At 30.4% G+C, this 18,679-nt stretch overlaps 1 protein-coding gene across 1 annotated transcript in view; it reads right to left on the bottom strand.

The window, feature by feature from the left end:
* Positions 1–18,632, bottom strand: part of LOC143243675 (proprotein convertase subtilisin/kexin type 7-like) — a 49,189-nt gene extending 30,557 nt beyond the window's left edge. The window contains exons 1-7 of the mRNA XM_076487306.1: positions 18,572–18,632; positions 17,074–17,175; positions 14,851–14,946; positions 13,971–14,061; positions 12,282–12,336; positions 5,205–5,343; positions 4,365–4,465 (exon numbers count right to left, since the gene is read on the bottom strand). Of these exons, the coding sequence (XP_076343421.1) occupies positions 4,365–4,465; positions 5,205–5,343; positions 12,282–12,336; positions 13,971–14,061; positions 14,851–14,946; positions 17,074–17,175; positions 18,572–18,623 (636 nt within the window). The 5' untranslated portion in view covers positions 18,624–18,632. The remainder of the gene's footprint in view (positions 1–4,364; positions 4,466–5,204; positions 5,344–12,281; positions 12,337–13,970; positions 14,062–14,850; positions 14,947–17,073; positions 17,176–18,571) is intronic.
* Positions 18,633–18,679: the final 47 nt, after the last annotated feature.

The raw sequence follows: 18,679 nt of genomic DNA, 5'->3' as shown, positions 1-18,679 counted from the left end.
AATAACATAAAACTGTTTAACTTGTATCGAATAAGTAACCTATATAAAATAACATAAAACTGTTTAACTTGTATCAATAAGTAACCTATATAAAATAACATAAAACTGTTTAACTTGTATCAATAAGTAACCTATATAAAATAACATAAAACTGTTTAACTTGTATCGGATAAGTAACCTATATAAAATAACATAAAACTGTTTAACTTGTATCGAATAAGTAACCTATATAAAATAACATAAAACTGTTTAACTTGTATCAATAAGTAACCTATATAAAATAACATAAAACTGTTTAACTTGTATCGAATAAGTAACCTATATAAAATAACATAAAACTGTTTAACTTGTATCGAATAAGTAACCTATATAAAATAACATAAAACTGTTTAACTTGTATCAATAAGTAACCTATATAAAATAACATAAAACTGTTTAACTTGTATCAATAAGTAACCTATATAAAATAACATAAAACTGTTTAACTTGTATCAATAAGTAACCTATATAAAATAACATAAAACTGTTTAACTTGTATCAATAAGTAACCTATATAAAATAACATAAAACTGTTTAACTTGTATCAATAAGTAACCTATATAAAATAACATAAAACTGTTTAACTTGTATCGAATAAGTAACCTATATAAAATAACATAAAACTGTTTAACTTGTATCAATAAGTAACCTATATAAAATAACATAAAACTGTTTAACTTGTATCAATAAGTAACCTATATAAAATAACATAAAACTGTTTAACTTGTATCAATAAGTAACCTATATAAAATAACATAAAACTGTTTAACTTGTATCAATAAGTAACCTATATAAAATAACATAAAACTGTTTAACTTGTATCGAATAAGTAACCTATATAAAATAACATAAAACTGTTTAACTTGTATCGAATAAGTAACCTATATAAAATAACATAAAACTGTTTAACTTGTATCGAATAAGTAACCTAAATAAAATAACATAAAACTGTTTAACTTGTATCAATAAGTAACCTAAATAAAATAACATAAAACTGTTTAACTTGTATCAATAAGTAACCTATATAAAATAACATAAAACTGTTTAACTTGTATCAATAAGTAACCTATATAAAATAACATAAAACTGTTTAACTTGTATCGAATAAGTAACCTATATAAAATAACATAAAACTGTTTAACTTGTATCAATAAGTAACCTATATAAAATAACATAAAACTGTTTAACTTGTATCAATAAGTAACCTATATAAGATAACATAAAACTGTTTAACTTGTATCAATAAGTAACCTATATAAGATAACATAAAACTGTTTAACTTGTATCGAATAAGTAACCTATATAAGATAACATAAAACTGTTTAACTTGTATCAATAAGTAACCTATATAAAATAACATAAAACTGTTTAACTTGTATCAATAAGTAACCTATATAAAATAACATAAAACTGTTTAACTTGTATCAATAAGTAACCTATATAAAATAACATAAAACTGTTTAACTTGTATCGAATAAGTAACCTATATAAAATAACATAAAACTGTTTAACTTGTATCAATAAGTAACCTATATAAAATAACATAAAACTGTTTAACTTGTATCAATAAGTAACCTATATAAAATAACATAAAACTGTTTAACTTGTATCAATAAGTAACCTATATAAAATAACATAAAACTGTTTAACTTGTATCAATAAGTAACCTATATAAAATAACATAAAACTGTTTAACTTGTATCAATAAGTAACCTATATAAAATAACATAAAACTGTTTAACTTGTATCGAATAAGTAACCTATATAAAATAACATAAAACTGTTTAACTTGTATCAATAAGTAACCTATATAAAATAACATAAAACTGTTTAACTTGTATCGAATAAGTAACCTATATAAAATAACATAAAACTGTTTAACTTGTATCGAATAAGTAACCTATATAAAATAACATAAAACTGTTTAACTTGTATCGAATAAGTAACCTATATAAAATAACATAAAACTGTTTAACTTGTATCAATAAGTAACCTATATAAAATAACATAAAACTGTTTAACTTGTATCAATAAGTAACCTATATAAAATAACATAAAACTGTTTAACTTGTATCGAATAAGTAACCTATATAAAATAACATAAAACTGTTTAACTTGTATCAATAAGTAACCTATATAAAATAACATAAAACTGTTTAACTTGTATCAATAAGTAACCTAAATAAAATAACATAAAACTGTTTAACTTGTATCAATAAGTAACCTATATAAAATAACAAAACTGTTTAACTTGTATCAATAAGTAACCTATATAAAATAACATAAAACTGTTTAACTTGTATCAATAAGTAACCTATATAAAATAACAAAACTGTTTAACTTGTATCGAATAAGTAACCTATATAAAATAACATAAAACTGTTTAACTTGTATCGAATAAGTAACCTATATAAAATAACATAAAACTGTTTAACTTGTATCAATAAGTAACCTATATAAAATAACATAAAACTGTTTAACTTGTATCGAATAAGTAACCTATATAAAATAACATAAAACTGTTTAACTTGTATCGAATAAGTAACCTAAATAAAATAACATAAAACTGTTTAACTTGTATCGAATAAGTAACCTATATAAAATAACATAAAACTGTTTAACTTGTATCGAATAAGTAACCTATATAAAATAACATAAAACTGTTTAACTTGTATCGAATAAGTAACCTATATAAAATAACATAAAACTGTTTAACTTGTATCGAATAAGTAACCTATATAAAATAACATAAAACTGTTTAACTTGTATCGAATAAGTAACCTATATAAAATAACATAAAACTGTTTAACTTGTATCGAATAAGTAACCTATATAAGATAACATAAAACTGTTTAACTTGTATCGAATAAGTAACCTATATAAAATAACATAAAACTGTTTAACTTGTATCGAATAAGTAACCTATATAAGATAACATAAAACTGTTTAACTTGTATCGAATAAGTAACCTATATAAAATAACATAAAACTGTTTAACTTGTATCGAATAAGTAACCTATATAAAATAACATAAAACTGTTTAACTTGTATCGAATAAGTAACCTATATAAAATAACATAAAACTGTTTAACTTGTATCAATAAGTAACCTATATAAAATAACATAAAACTGTTTAACTTGTATCGAATAAGTAACCTATATAAAATAACATAAAACTGTTTAACTTGTATCAATAAGTAACCTATATAAAATAACATAAAACTGTTTAACTTGTATCAATAAGTAACCTATATAAAATAACATAAAACTGTTTAACTTGTATCAATAAGTAACCTATATAAAATAACATAAAACTGTTTAACTTGTATCAATAAGTAACCTATATAAAATAACATAAAACTGTTTAACTTGTATCGAATAAGTAACCTATATAAAATAACATAAAACTGTTTAACTTGTATCGAATAAGTAACCTATATAAAATAACATAAAACTGTTTAACTTGTATCGAATAAGTAACCTATATAAAATAACATAAAACTGTTTAACTTGTATCGAATAAGTAACCTATATAAAATAACATAAAACTGTTTAACTTGTATCAATAAGTAACCTATATAAAATAACATAAAACTGTTTAACTTGTATCGAATAAGTAACCTATATAAAATAACATAAAACTGTTTAACTTGTATCAATAAGTAACCTATATAAAATAACATAAAACTGTTTAACTTGTATCGAATAAGTAACCGAAATAAAATAAAACTTATCAACATTTAAACTATTTTACTTATGTCTAATCAAAAGTAACTTCAATAATATAAAACTTAATTTAAAACTACTTTACTTGTGTCCAATCATAAGTAACCTTGATATAGTAAAACTTAAAATTTAAAACTGTTTCACTTTTAATTATCCAAAAGCCACCTGAATAATATAAAACCTATTGCAATTTAAAAATAGTTTATTTGTGTCCAGCCATAAGTAACCTTAATACAGTAAAAGTTCTACTGTATACAAGTGTTTTATTTGTATCCAGTCAGAAATCTCCCAAGAAATAGAAAGAATTACTACCTACAACTATTTTACCCAAGTCAAATCAGAATTAATCTAAAAAAACAGTACAAAACTTGTTTACATGTATCTTAAAAAAACAATTTTAACTGCACAATGTCTCGAATTTATAGAAACTATTATAAAATTAAGATAAAGAGTGCAGACAGCTTTCACCATTAAGTTCATAGAAATCTGTAATTTATGACTTCAGAATATATTTTCTGTTACATACATATGTAAGTGCAGAAAACAGAAGAGCCAACTTCTGTTTCTTTTACAAATCCCTCAGAATAAACTCAACTCACAATGTCAAAGTTTCGCTTACTACCACTACTGAACGTAACACCTAGCATTGCTGGACATTCTTCTGCATAGAATGGTAGACCACCACTTTCTGTAACAGCTCCTAATAAAACACATATATATACATACAAGAGTTAAATGACTGTGCCTAATGTATGGAACTGACTACAGAATCTGCTGTATTTAGTGTTGGCTTCTGATGTTCTAAAACATTCTATTGAATACTCTATCAAACCTTTTATTTTATTTTTTATCAATTACAAATATAAACTGTATGACCAAAACAGAATCAATGTATCATGTTAACTTTTAAATCTTGAAGCTTACCTTTCTACAAAACTTGCATACATTTATTTATTTATTTTGTATGTAAGGTATTAACCTGAATTTATTCAAAGTAAACTAGAAAGAACCACAAAAAATCATGCTTAATAAGAAGTTTGATATTTAAATTTAAAAATGATACATATTACATGTAGAATATGCATTGTAGCATACTTTGTTTGGATAAACATAGACATTCAAAAGTAGATTATTAAAGTCAGTCACAGATTTGGATAACTGATTAACTAATCACATTTTGCTCACTTGATAGTAACAATGTATATTTATGGCTCACTCTTTATTTCAAATATAATCTTTTTATTCAAAACTGCATTATGCATTGCAAAGAGACTTTTTTCAGCTCACTTGTTCTTACAATATCAAAACAATTACAAACTACAATAAGTAATGATCAAACTTCTAGAATCTTATGAATGTTTCAAGTTATTAATATCAATTTTAAATATGTTAACTACATCATATAATTTTTACAGATATTTTCTAAAACAAAGCCAAACCTATTGTAATTGTGTAAATGGAACTAGCATAACCATCAAAGTTGCAGTTGTCATCATTAGATCCTCCATTACCACTTGCAACCACAAAGATCGAACCATACCCTCCTCGACCCATGTCAATACCATGTTTGATTGCTTTCTGAAAAATAATACTTACACTTAACATTCTGTCTACATTAAATCAGATTCCAAACTGCAAGGATTCTCTATATTCTTATTCACAGGAATTCATATTTAATAAAGAAGGTTTTCTTTATATCATACAATGTAAAAGCAAATCACAATGTACTAAACTACATTAAAAAGGTTTGATTTTATTTATTGCAGTTTTATAGTTACTTCCACTCTGTATAACTCTATATGAATTAAGACAATTTAATTTAACTGGAATAACCAAACAGTGTGCAAGCTGGACTTCCAGAAAATTTTAAGTTAAGCCTAAAAACAAATGTGTCCAATGGCATTCTAAGACATGTACATATACTAAAGTACAATTATACACACTACAGGAATAACATTATCAAAAGAAATTAAAAATATCAGTATCAAAATCTTGTAAATTTTAAATACTCTAGGTCACAAAGAAACACCTGGGTACACCTGAAGCAATTGCTACAAACAGGTTATAAGTGGAAAAGTAGTTAGAAGTAAACAGGTTTAGAGCAAGAATCATAATTTAGTGATCAAATGATACTAAAGGCTTGAACTTACTTAACTCTAACATGATTTATAGTACTACACAAATCTTCCAAAACAAACTCAATAAAGCACAGTTGTTACCACTCTGTTATTTACTTTACATAACGTGAACTTTCATAAGTTTAATATTTTGGAAAGTTCAGTTGGCATCATCCATTTGTTTGGAGATAATATATCAATATTCTAACACACCTTCATCAAGTTATGACACAGAATGGAACCAGCAAATTAAAACATCCTTAGCAAATAAACTTAAAAACATTAAATTATATCCTTCCTACTTAAATCTTGCATATACTTCATGAAAAAGTCTAAGCAAACAATGGTAATGAATAAAATAAGTAAATACATAGGTGAACAAGATATTAACTCTGCATTTATTTTAAAAAACAAAATATATCCAAACTAAATTGCATGTAAGTACACATGATGGATTTTATTTGTAATGTTTAATCCAAACTTGTACAATTGTTAATGTATATTATTGCCCTTGAACTTCTATGAACATGTGCTGAGTCAGTGTAGCAATCACATAACATACCACTGTTTATAGACCACATGGAGATCTGAGGAAAAATGAAGTTTGCAAGGGACGTTTTTGTTTCGTTAAATAAAACAGTAAAAATTAAAGAGATTTACATTATCAAAATAAATTAAAAATATTAGTATCAAAATCTTATAAATTTTAAAGAGCACTATTTAAGTAAATTATCAAAGTATGTTACTTCAAGTAAGAGGTTATTATTTCACAAATTTAAGGAATAAATGCAAAAGTAAATTTCCTATGTTAAACTGATTACACAACAAAGGTAAAGCACAAGGGAAACCTTCACTTAAGAAACAAAGAGTGAAAAGACTATTCCCAAATCACTGCACTTACAAAAAACTGTTTTGTTGAGTTTTATACAAAATAAAATATTCACTCTGAAAATACTTTAGATGGTCTTTCTTAAACTTCTATGTTAAAGAAATGGAGGTCTACTTTCTAACAGTTAACATTTTCATAACCAGAAAACATATTTCAGATAGATACTCACTTCTCTGGAAAACAAAGAACTACTACAAAAAACACTTTACAAACTTATTGCATTTTTTGTAATACTACTGAATGATAAAAAGGAAAGCTACAACTAAAGTCCCCAAGAAGGTTGATTGATTGATTGATTTAGTGTTTTATGGCACAAAGCAGCGAGGATATCTGCGCCAGACATTTGGTAAAAATGTAAAAAAAAATAAATAAATAAATGTAGTAATAGACATAAATGGAAATGAAGGTAAAACAAAAAAGTATAAAACCAATGTTTACACCTAGTCTACAATGTTAAGATAGAAAGCAGAGTATAAGAAGTTGTAAGGTATTTACTCTAGCAAAAAGGTAATGATCATAACCCGCCAGGAAGTTCAAGAACCACCGTCAATCACCTGAAGTTGGCCTTTCCAGTCCTGGTTCCGGGTTATGTGTCATAGCAGCTATTATCAAAATGTAAAAGAATAAAAGTTTTAAAAGACACTCCACAAAATCGTAATAATGAGTAGCCAAATGTCCAGTAAAAAGGTAAAAGTCAAGTAAATGGAGTAAAAGGTGTAGAGAAGGTTCATGAGATTCAATGTATATACTTTGAAATGTAGAGGTACGGAAAGCCCCAGTGCAGAGTCAAAGTCTTTGGTGATGAATGGGGTCCAGCATCTTTAAGGCCGAGGGTCTGGCAGAGCCATAGACCATTGATTCATAATCGAGTTTCGATCTAATAAGAGCATGATATACCTTTAACATTGAACAGCGATCTGCCCCCCAACTGATAGAAGAGAGAACACGGAGGATATTCAGTGCTCTTGTGCATTTGACCCGAAGCTGCTTTAAGTGTGGTATAAAAGTCAGTTTACGATCAAAGATAAGCCCCAAGAACTTGGTCTCCGAGACCACTGGCAGCAAAACTTCACCGATATGAAGTTCAGGATCAGGGTGAATACCCCGTCGACGGCAAAAGTGCATGCATACAGTTTTGGAGAAAGAGTCCACTTCCGTACACAATTGAGGGCGGTTTGTAGTTGCCGCTCAATATATCTCATGTTTGATGACTGACATGAGATGTGAAAGTCGTCGGCATACAGCCCATTCGCAACAGTGAGAGGGAGTTGTTCAGTGATGGCATTTATCTTTATACTGAAGAGTGTAACACTCAATACACAGCCTTGAGGGACTCCAAGTTCCTGTACAAAAGAACGGGAAAGTGTCGAACCCACATGAACTTGGAATCTCCTGTCCATTAAAAATTTTTTAATAAACATGGGTAGATGGTCACATAACCCATATGTATGGAGGTCTCGCAAAACGCCATACCTCCATGTTGTGTCGTAAGCCTTCTCTATGTCAAAGAATATTGATACAAGATGTTGGCGGTTGAGAAAGGCTTCTCTGATAGATGTTTCAAGACAAATTAGGTGGTCTGTGGTGGAGTGCTGTCGACGAAACCCACACTGGGTGGGCGAGAGGAGGTTGTTTGATTCAAGGAACCAAACAAGACGAGCATTAACCATCCTTTCTAATGTCTTACAGAGACAGCTCGTCAAAGCAATTGTACGGTAGTTTGAAGGAATCTTGGGATCTTTCCCTGGCTTAGAGAAAGGTAAAATAATAGACTGGCGCCAGGCATCAGGAAAAAACATTCTCCTGCCAGATCTGGTTGAAAACAATCAGAAGGAAATCAAGAGAAGCAGGAGATAGATGGTGCAGCATGTCATAATGAATATCATCAGGTCCAACAGACGTACTGGCCAGCCGATGAAGGGCCATTTTTAGTTCCACCAGGGTAAAGGGACAATTATAGTCAAAGAAACAGTCAGTTCGAAAGGAAAGAGGTGATCGCTCTGCCCGAGTCTTGATAGCCAGGAAGGTGGAGGAACAAGCAGAAGTGCTAGATACCCGGCAAAAGCTTTCACCTAGAGTGTTAGCGATGTTCCGAACATGGTCACCTCCTGACCATCAGAGAGTAAGATCGAGAGGGGGATAGAATTGTAGTGTCCATTAACCTTTCAAATCCTGTACCATATGATCTTGGGAACTGGTGGTAAAAGATATGCTGGTTGTGAACTTAATCCAAGATTCCTTCTGGCTGTGACGTCTTACCCACCTAGCATGTGCACGAGCCCGTTGGAAAGCAACTCGGTTTGAAAGTGTGGGATATCTACGAAAAGTATCCCAGTCCCGCTTTTGAGCCTTCCGTGCTAAGTGGCAAGCAGGATTCCACCACGGACGAGGATATCGTGGAAAATGTGTCGAGGTTTTAGGAATACACTGAGCAGCTGCATGTGTAATACAGTCAGTTACCGCTGCTACACAGTCGTCTATTGATGGCTGATTTACGATGGCAGGATCAAGTTCTGCGAGCAGTGAAAGTGGACCAGTCTGCCTGATCCAGCTTCCACCGGGCACGGTAGGGTGGCATCGACCACGGCCAGTCTCTCTCAAAAGGATCGGAAAATGATCACTGCCTAGTGGATTACTGTCAACCCTCCATGAAAAATGGGAAAATAATGAAGGGGAGCAAACTGAGAGATCAATAGCAGTAAAGGACTGACTAGGTGCATGAAAGTAAGTGGAAGAACCAGTATTGAAAAGAGAAAGATTGTGATCAGAGATCATCCGCTCTACAGATCGGCCCCTCCCATCAATAACAGCACTTCCCCAGAGGGGATGATGCCCATTAAAATCCCCTAGGATTAGAAATGGAGATGGCAATTGTTCAACAAAAGCATCAAGATCTGAGTGATCATATGTCTTTCCAGGGGACAGGTACAGAGAACAAACAGTGATGGTATGACCCAAGGAAACACGGATGGCTACAGCCTCTAAGGGTGTGTTGAGTGACAAAGACAGGGTGGGCACGTGTTGATCAACCAACAGTGCCACCCCTCCATATACTTGACCATCACAAAACCTGTCATTTCTGTACAGAGAAAACTGCCGAATGGAGACAGTATCAGCAGTTTTGAGAAATGTTTCTTGTAAAGAAAGACAAACAGGATGGTAGGAAGCAATCAGCGTTTGATATCATCCAGATTAGAACGTAAACCTCGACAGTTCCATTGTATCAAGGTGGCCATTTTAAGAACGGGTAGGTGAAGTGGCTGGAGAACCCTTCGTTTACTGACCACGCTTTTTTCTTTACTGTCTTTAGTCGGAGGAGGTCTATCAACCTCCATGGATCCTGCTCTGGATCGGGTGGGCAGTTTTGTTATTGGAAGGGGAATCCAGTGACTGAGGACGCCTTGAATAATTGTTTTGTCTCTTGTGGTGGGAGAAAAAGATGTATCAGAAGAAACGCCTGTATTTGAAACTGAAGGACGTGGATCTTGAGGTTTGTTGGAAGGTATGGGAGGAACAGAGATGGGTGTGGAAGTCGATTCATCAACTTTTTTAACCACGGAGGTCAAAAGGCTTTTCATTTGTTTTGAAAAAGATTCTCTTGGAGGCACAGAGAGATCTGTCTGCACTCCCACTGTAGTTGTGGAATGAAGTGCAGCAGCATATGTCCGAGATGGAGTTGTGGACAGCAATTTCCGAGCCTCAGGATAACTAATGTTATGTGTCGTTTTCAAACGCTGCACCTCTTTTTCCTCCAACCATTTTGGGCAAGAATGAAAGTAAGAGGGGTGAGAACCATTGCAGTTTACGCAATGTGGGTTCATGTCACAGTCATAGGCATCGTGGTCCTTGCCTCCACAACGAGCACATTTCAGGAAACCACGGCAGGATGTCTTTGAGTGGCCAAATCTCTGACATTGGAAACATCGAAGAGGGTTTGGTATGTATGGCCGAACCCTGCAAATGAGATAACCTGCCTTGATGGTGGCAGGTTCACGTGGTGAAGTAAATGTTAAAACGAGGGTATTTGTTGGCAGTGTAACTCCATCTTTGCGAGTGGAGATGCCTCACTGCAGAAACTCCTTGAGTGGAGAGACCAGCGAGAATCTCTGACTGAACGCTTCTTCAAATCCCTTTCAACAATAACTCCTCGTGAAGAATTCAAGGTAGCATGGGGTGTAACCTCAATAGGTATATCCCAATTGCCTTTGAATTCAAGAGGAGTTCACTGTGTTGGGATGTGGATGTTTCAACCAATATGTCACCAGATCAAAGTTTCTCTACTGATTTTGGAGAGCCAGCAAGTCCCTCTAGTCCCTTTTGAATAAAAAAAGGGGACATTTGCCCTAAAGGTTTTCCCGAAAGAGAATGTAATATAAGAAAATGAGGTGCGTGTGTTACTGATGTCGAAGATTGCTGTTCTGAGTATTCAAGACGTGGTCGCTTACCCATTGACTGTTTTTTTACAATTTTATTTAAATTTTTTAGAGGATCCATAGGAAAAAGAAAAAATTTCGGTACCCACTGACCCCACCCACCATGGAGCCCCATGAAGGGATGCACTACAAAGTCATGCAAGGACAATGCAGCAATGCCAGGGTTTCATGAGCACTATACCCAAACACCAGCATCAGGCACAATGTCCACAACACCCGTTGAGAACTTCCAACACTGGTACTTGGTTGACTCTAGCCCAAGTGGACCAGCCGATTGACCCAAGGAGGGGGGCCACCCAAAGGCCGCCCGTCTACAGGAATTCGAGGCCAAAGTGGTGTGTTAGGGTTGGACCCCTCAACCACCAGGATCCTCTCCTCCCCTTCACGGGTCGCCACGCACGGCAAACACGTGGGTGGATGTTTAGATCCCAGAGAAGGTAACCAGATAGAACAGAACCTTCCCTGGGAGGTCCCCTCACCATGTACAGAAATCCACACCAAGGGGCCCCAAGAAGGAAGGCAATAGATCTATAAATCTAAATTACTGAAATCCAGGGTTTGAATCTCTGCAATGAACACAACAGACATCCTATGTGGCTTCTATCTAAAACACACTAACAATGCCTTGAAACTAAAATTGATAATATGAAATCAGCTGATTTTGTTTTTCTCCCTGGTTGAATTGTGCTGAATATTCTTTTAATATCTGCTATTTTCCACACAGTTGCATAATATACTAACAAGTGTACTAATAGCCCATTGTAATAAGCATGGAAATAACATATGACACTAACATTTCTACATTATACACACAGGAATGAAACAATAACTGTGCAAGACTTAGCTAAAAATAATCACAAAAGAAGCTTAAAATTAAATTATTTTTACAGTTCATAACAAAGCTGAATGCTGTTCAATGAAACAATTCGTTTTAACTACACTTGTCTAATTACCTAGAGCCATCACTTAGGATCTGTTCATTTGAATAAATAATCAAATAATAAATGACTAAAACTGTGAACATACAAAATTTTAAACATGAGTTTCTGAAATTTACATATTTAACTCCAAGCATACCATAGCCAAATAATGTGGTCCTTCGACAGTTTTCCCATCATCTTCAGGTCCCCAACTATCAACAAAAATTAATCATACTATAAACTTTAATACTTAATATGCAATTCACATTAACTATATAAATATAAAAAAATAAACTGATGCACATCTGTCACCTGTACATTGATGTTTTAAACCATATAGTCCAACTTTAAGCAAAAGCAATAATAGCACAATAATTGCATGTTAAGATTTAATTCATTGTGTGGTTCATAATGCCACAGTTCTGCATTGACATTTGTTCTACACTAGATATTAAAATATACACTACATTAACCTTCAATGTATGAAATATGATGAAAAATTTGGTTCTGCAAAAAAAAAAAATAATAGTTTTTTGATTAAAAAAGAACCTAGATTAACTTTCAATGTATGAAGTATAATAAGGAGCTTGATTTTACAAAAAGCTATTGTTATTTTTATTCATTACTGTGCATAATAGTATAATGTAGTAATATATTGATGCACAAAAAATATACCAAAGACAGTCATCATACTCAGATAAAACATGAAGGTGCAAACAAAGGGTAACTGATAGAAAATTTCAAGGTCAATCAATCCATTACTAAAAAATCACATATGTGAATGACTTACAGAGTAAAAACATTACTGTCTATTCCATATAGGGTCAAGATCAGTGCTTAAATAGAGGAGAAAAGAGGAAGCAGGATGGTTCTTGAAATTTTTGAAGCTGATTAATATATTTCTTGTTTTCTCATATCTATTATTTATTTAATATTATTAAAAGTAACTAAAACATAAAAATTAGAAATTTATTAGAATGCATAATATTGAAAAAAAACTTCATGAGGTATACTGTTGACCAAGCTTGGGCATGATGTAATTCAATAAGGTAATGCTGCAGGTTTACCAAGTAGTTTAGAACTTGTGTGTCAGGATATTTTGTTAAATATGACACCAAGGATAATAAAACCATAATGTTAAGTATAAACAAATGCACACTATTACAATTTATAATATTTGCTATGATGCACATGGACTCTGCTCTCAGATCTGTATAAAATTAATCTGTTTTTGTTTGAGAAAAGAACTCTACAGTAGTTGAGAATGTACCATTTTAAAATAATTTTTGTCCACCTAAGACTGCCTGAATTACCTCAACAACCTTGTATCGGTCACATAAGAGAAAAACAGGTTTCTTGCAAGAGTATAAGATGTCCATCTGTAGCATTTCAAGTGCTCGTCTTGCCTTGCTGTTGTGTCATAAGTCATGGAATGTTTTGGGTGATTTTTCAACACCAATAATTATTGTAGAAATGCACTAACACATTTTTATACCTTTACTGAATAGTTATCCTGTGGTGCACATGTAAACTATTATAAATTAATTTTCACATATTACAGTTTTGTTTGCATTCAATTTATGTAGCTTACACCTAAGCTCACATTAGCACATAACATACGTTTTAGATTCATTAATTTTGGAATGGAAGTAAGATTTTTTTAATACAAGTTATTTTGGGTGTTACTAGATTAATTTCCAACTATTTGTACAACTGAAATTACTGTCCATTAAAAACATTTTATTCAGCATTTCAAAAACAGATCTTTAGGAATGTTAAATGAAAATTAAAATTTCTGTTTACTTATATAAAAAAAAAAAAAAATAATGCATGTGATTTTTCTTACCTGCATGAATATATATCATTGATATTCATGTTTAAATTGAAAGCAGTTGCTTCTAGACTGTCAGTCATGGTTCCATCTAAGGCACGTAAACCTGTGCAATGACAAACAATTGTCCTATGTTTGTTTGTTTTTATCACTGGTGTTTGTAAAAAATATCTATAGAATATTATCTATATCAACACATTTGGATTAAAAAACAAATTACAAACAGGCACAATAATAATGGGTTTAAAATTTTTTTTCAATACAACTTAATTGGGATAATGAACAAGTAAACTGTTTTAGCTGTGTAAATTATGCAAAAGACATTTTTGCACATGCACTCTTTCATAACTTCTTACTAAAATTTCAAAATCCCTTCTCTTTTTTTTTAAATTAAAAATGTATTCATTTTTTTCTTAACCTTTGTGAATGTAAGACTAACAAATAGTTATTATATATAGGTTTTTTTCTAATTATGGCATAAAAATAATGGTAAGATGACAGAAAAGATGAAGCAGATATTCATACTATTTAAGAAACTCAAAACACTATGCACACTAGCATTAAACTTTAATTACCATTGTAGCAAATGGATAACAATAGTGCATTAAAAACTTCAAACTGCATTAAAGTAATTTGTTTGCTAGAATTTTTTACCATAAACAAGTTTTCATATCATTATACCTATATACTAACTATTATCACTTAAAAATAAATACAAATTGCAACTATCTATAAATGTGATGGAAAACATTTACATGCATACATTTCTATAATCATTTTCAGCCTACACTGCATAAGTTTTCTCTGAAAAGAAATTTCAAAAAAGTGCAAATCCAATAGATATTTTAATTAAGCACTTACAAAGTTCAATTAAAAACAAAAAAGTAAAAACTACCAGCAATTCGAGAGCTGAAAGCAACACCAACACCACAAAAGTCATTAGCAGCAGCTGCTATCTCACCAGCACATCTTGTCCCATGCTCATTTTTTCCTGATAAACAGCAATTATTTATATATTAGTTACAGATAAAAATTAGAAATATATGTTCACCCATTACATTCACAAAAATCAGCACACATAAATAAAATAATTTAAGTCACAAACATAAAAAATAATTTCACATTATGTTTGTAATCTAATTCTGAAATGAACCCATTAGTAGCTTTTGCAATCTAAGATAATTCCAAAACCTACTTAACTAGTAGAAGTATATTAACAGAATATGTACATTTTTTAGAAAATATACTAACCAATATTTAGTAATACCCTATTACTAATATGTTTACACTTTATTATTCCTTTACTTTTAAAAACAAATCTCTGATATCTTTTTATCAGTCAAAAATATCTGTGCTTCATTTGAGCCACTGGTATCACACATTACATGCTCCTTAAACATAGGAGTTAATATTTAATACATTTTCTTAAAAAATTACAAGTAAATATATTTAAACTATATATTTAACATATTGATCACAATAAAAAAAATATTAATTTCTATAGCTTTATGAATCTTCAAGCATATAAGTAGAAATTACAAATGATCAATTTCACTCAATTACAAAGAAACTTCATTTCTTAACATCAATAGCAACTAATGTTCTAAAAGAGTGAGCTTAATCTTCCAGAACCAAACATATGGAATAATTCCCATCAAAATACATAACGTTACTGAACCTTATTAAATAAATATATTTGAAAATATGAATACATTAAATTTTTATACTCAACAGTGAAACAATAAAAAAATAGTACAAGTAAATGTTTTGTAAAAAAAATAGCAACTGAATGATGGGATTATAAGCTAAGGATAACTACTCATAAATTAAGCACAAAAAAATGCCAAAACCTCAAGCAGTGAAATATTTTGATAAAAAGAAAAATCAAACAATTTGGAACTGAATCATCCACTATCATCATGGTGTTATTTTGGAAATGCATAAAAAAAATTAAACAAAAAAAATATCACATGATGAAAGGAAGTTCCCCAACAAAATTTACCAAAACAATTTATCATGAATCTGCAAACTATCTGTAATACATCATGAAAAGGTTAAATTATAAGTACACAGAAACAAACTGTTGGACATGAGAATGATCTGAATGTAGAATTTTTAATAGAAAAACCATACAAAATACAATAACATCGAGAAAAATCCATACAAGTTCAAGCTATAAAAACTATACCTCCATTTTGAGGGGGAGTAATCTGTAACAATTAAAAAGGAATAAATTCATATTGTTCAAAATAAATTGTTATTAGTACTTTTCAGTGACTGGGATTTATACATAATATTAAAATATTATAAAAATCAAAGAAATAATTACAGGTAGAAATTATTTGATTAAAAGGCAAAATCAAACAACAACAACAAACAAACACCAGTATGAAAAACTACCTTTAAATTACTGAACAGTTAAACCTTTTCAACTGTAACACTAAATAACTTTTTGTTTTCAGTACTTATCAGTCTGTATCTCACAGAGCAAATTAACTTAATATAGAACAACTTCACCTAAACTAATACAGGCAACACACAATGATCCATGGTTGTAGCCAGTGGTGGGCAATAAGCAAAATTTGCATTAGGCTCATTAATTGATTCTTATATAATCAGTCTTACATAAGACTTGATTTGTTGGAATTGAAACAAGTAACAATCAGAAACAACAAATTGTGATTTTTGTTAAGTCATTACACTAATCAATTGAGCATAGCAACCTGAACTTTAAATTTATTGAAAATAATCATAATGGCAATACTTCAATTACTTGTATATTGAAATAATAAAAAAGATAGAGTAATAATAAGAAACAAATCTCAATTAGTTAATTGTTTTCATGATGCTATTGATTCAATCAATTTTGATTGACCAATTATTTTCTGACATAATCAATGTTTTCAATGCTCAGAGCTAATTGAATTAATCATCCAGCTGTTGTTTTAGATATTTCCAATTTAAATAAACAGTATTTATACTGATACAATTATCCAACAAAACATTACAGTGTACATTTTACTATCATTTTACATTAAGATCCTATTTAGGAGTACAGTTATATTTCTGATATTTGACAGTAATCTTAAGTTACCACATAGTTGATATTTCAACAAACCATTTCCTCCTTCAGGCATTGGATCACTATCATCATCATTCAAATCCCAACTACCTTCAGGGCAATAGTTGTCTTTAATATCACGGTTTGTCCACTCAAGTCCTTTCATACATGCAAATAGAGACTTTAATATAAATATTTTAAATCTACTCCTGTGTTGTTTTATACATCTTATTGTATCCAAATGGCAGAGATTAAATTCCACTTTATCATTTTAATTCCAGTGTATTAATTTAAGAGGTAATTATTAGAAAATTTATGAATAAAGTATGAAAATACAGTCCTGATGAATTTGATGACAGTAAAGTGACTACACTAATTCCACAAACAAATATTTTTTAAATCAGGTATTTTAATATCTAAAGTTATTTTGAAAAGAGATATCTTTTTTCTTATAATATACCAAAATGATGCAAAGCAAGTGATGTTCTAAATGTGCAATTGCTCTAAATTGTGACATTTGAAATGTCAAATAATTCCCACACACAGATTGGAGTAAAAAATCAAATATATGTAAAAGGTTTGAAAAATTAAAATGCCCAAACATAAGCTATAACTGAATTAATATTACAATACTAAAGATTTTATACCTAGTTTTTGGTTCTTGTAAATAGTTTATTCACCATTAATGTATTGTTTTTCAATAAGGTTACAAAGTTTTATTTTAATTTCATAACCCTTGATGTATATACTCGCCAAATCAAATATATACTTCACTGGAATATGTTTTATCTCAGTATGCTTTGACCTATTATCTAGTCTGAACACACAAACTACTGTTTGAAATTAAAAAGATAACAGGCTTTTAGTAGAAGTTTGTCTGGTAATTTGAATTACCCAACATTTAGCATAATTTTTTACTACCAATTATTCTTTAAAAACAAGCATTGTTCAACTTGCAAACTGATGGTGCTGATACTTTCACAACAAAAGTATTAAATTACTGAAATAGAGCTTTAGCTGAAACTCTACCAAGTAAGCAACATCCAAAAATAAATTATTTTAACTCTAGCATTTATGATGTACAACTCAAAGAAATCCTTAAAACCTGTTTAATGGAAAATTACCCACCAACACCAGTTTTTTATGATATATTTAAAATGTGACAATTTAAATTGTAAAGGATCTTACAAAAATAATCCAAACTACTGAATACATAAACAAATATAATAAGCTTGAATCAACTAAGCATTTTAGATGAGTAAATTATATAATCTTTCATAGTTGAATTAAACATTTACAACAATGGGAAACTAGTAGTTGTCACTTATGTAAAAACTATTCACATTAATTTATGGCAAGCACCAGATCTCAACAAACAGAATTTCTTGTGAAGAAAAATGAATTAGCATTTTTATAAAAATTTTAAGTTAAGGAAAACCAATGCAAAACAACTTTAATGTGATTTTTTTTATTCATACCAACTTTACAAAAAGATGCTAGAAGCAAGCATGAGTAACAAAAGTAATTTTAGACTGTTGATAGCTAGACCACTGACCGTCATCTATCACACACACAGTGACCCTTTTCCAGTAATATTCCTGGCCCATATACCTGTCACGTTGATATCCATCATTGTATCTTCTTTATTCAACTAAAACACATA

Source organism: Tachypleus tridentatus, unplaced genomic scaffold (assembly GCF_004210375.1).
Source record: "Tachypleus tridentatus isolate NWPU-2018 unplaced genomic scaffold, ASM421037v1 tig00001813_pilon, whole genome shotgun sequence".
Lineage (NCBI taxonomy): Eukaryota > Metazoa > Arthropoda > Merostomata > Xiphosura > Limulidae > Tachypleus > Tachypleus tridentatus.
Note: the sequence above shows the minus strand (reverse complement) of the source record. Positions and strands in the feature narration are given on the sequence as shown.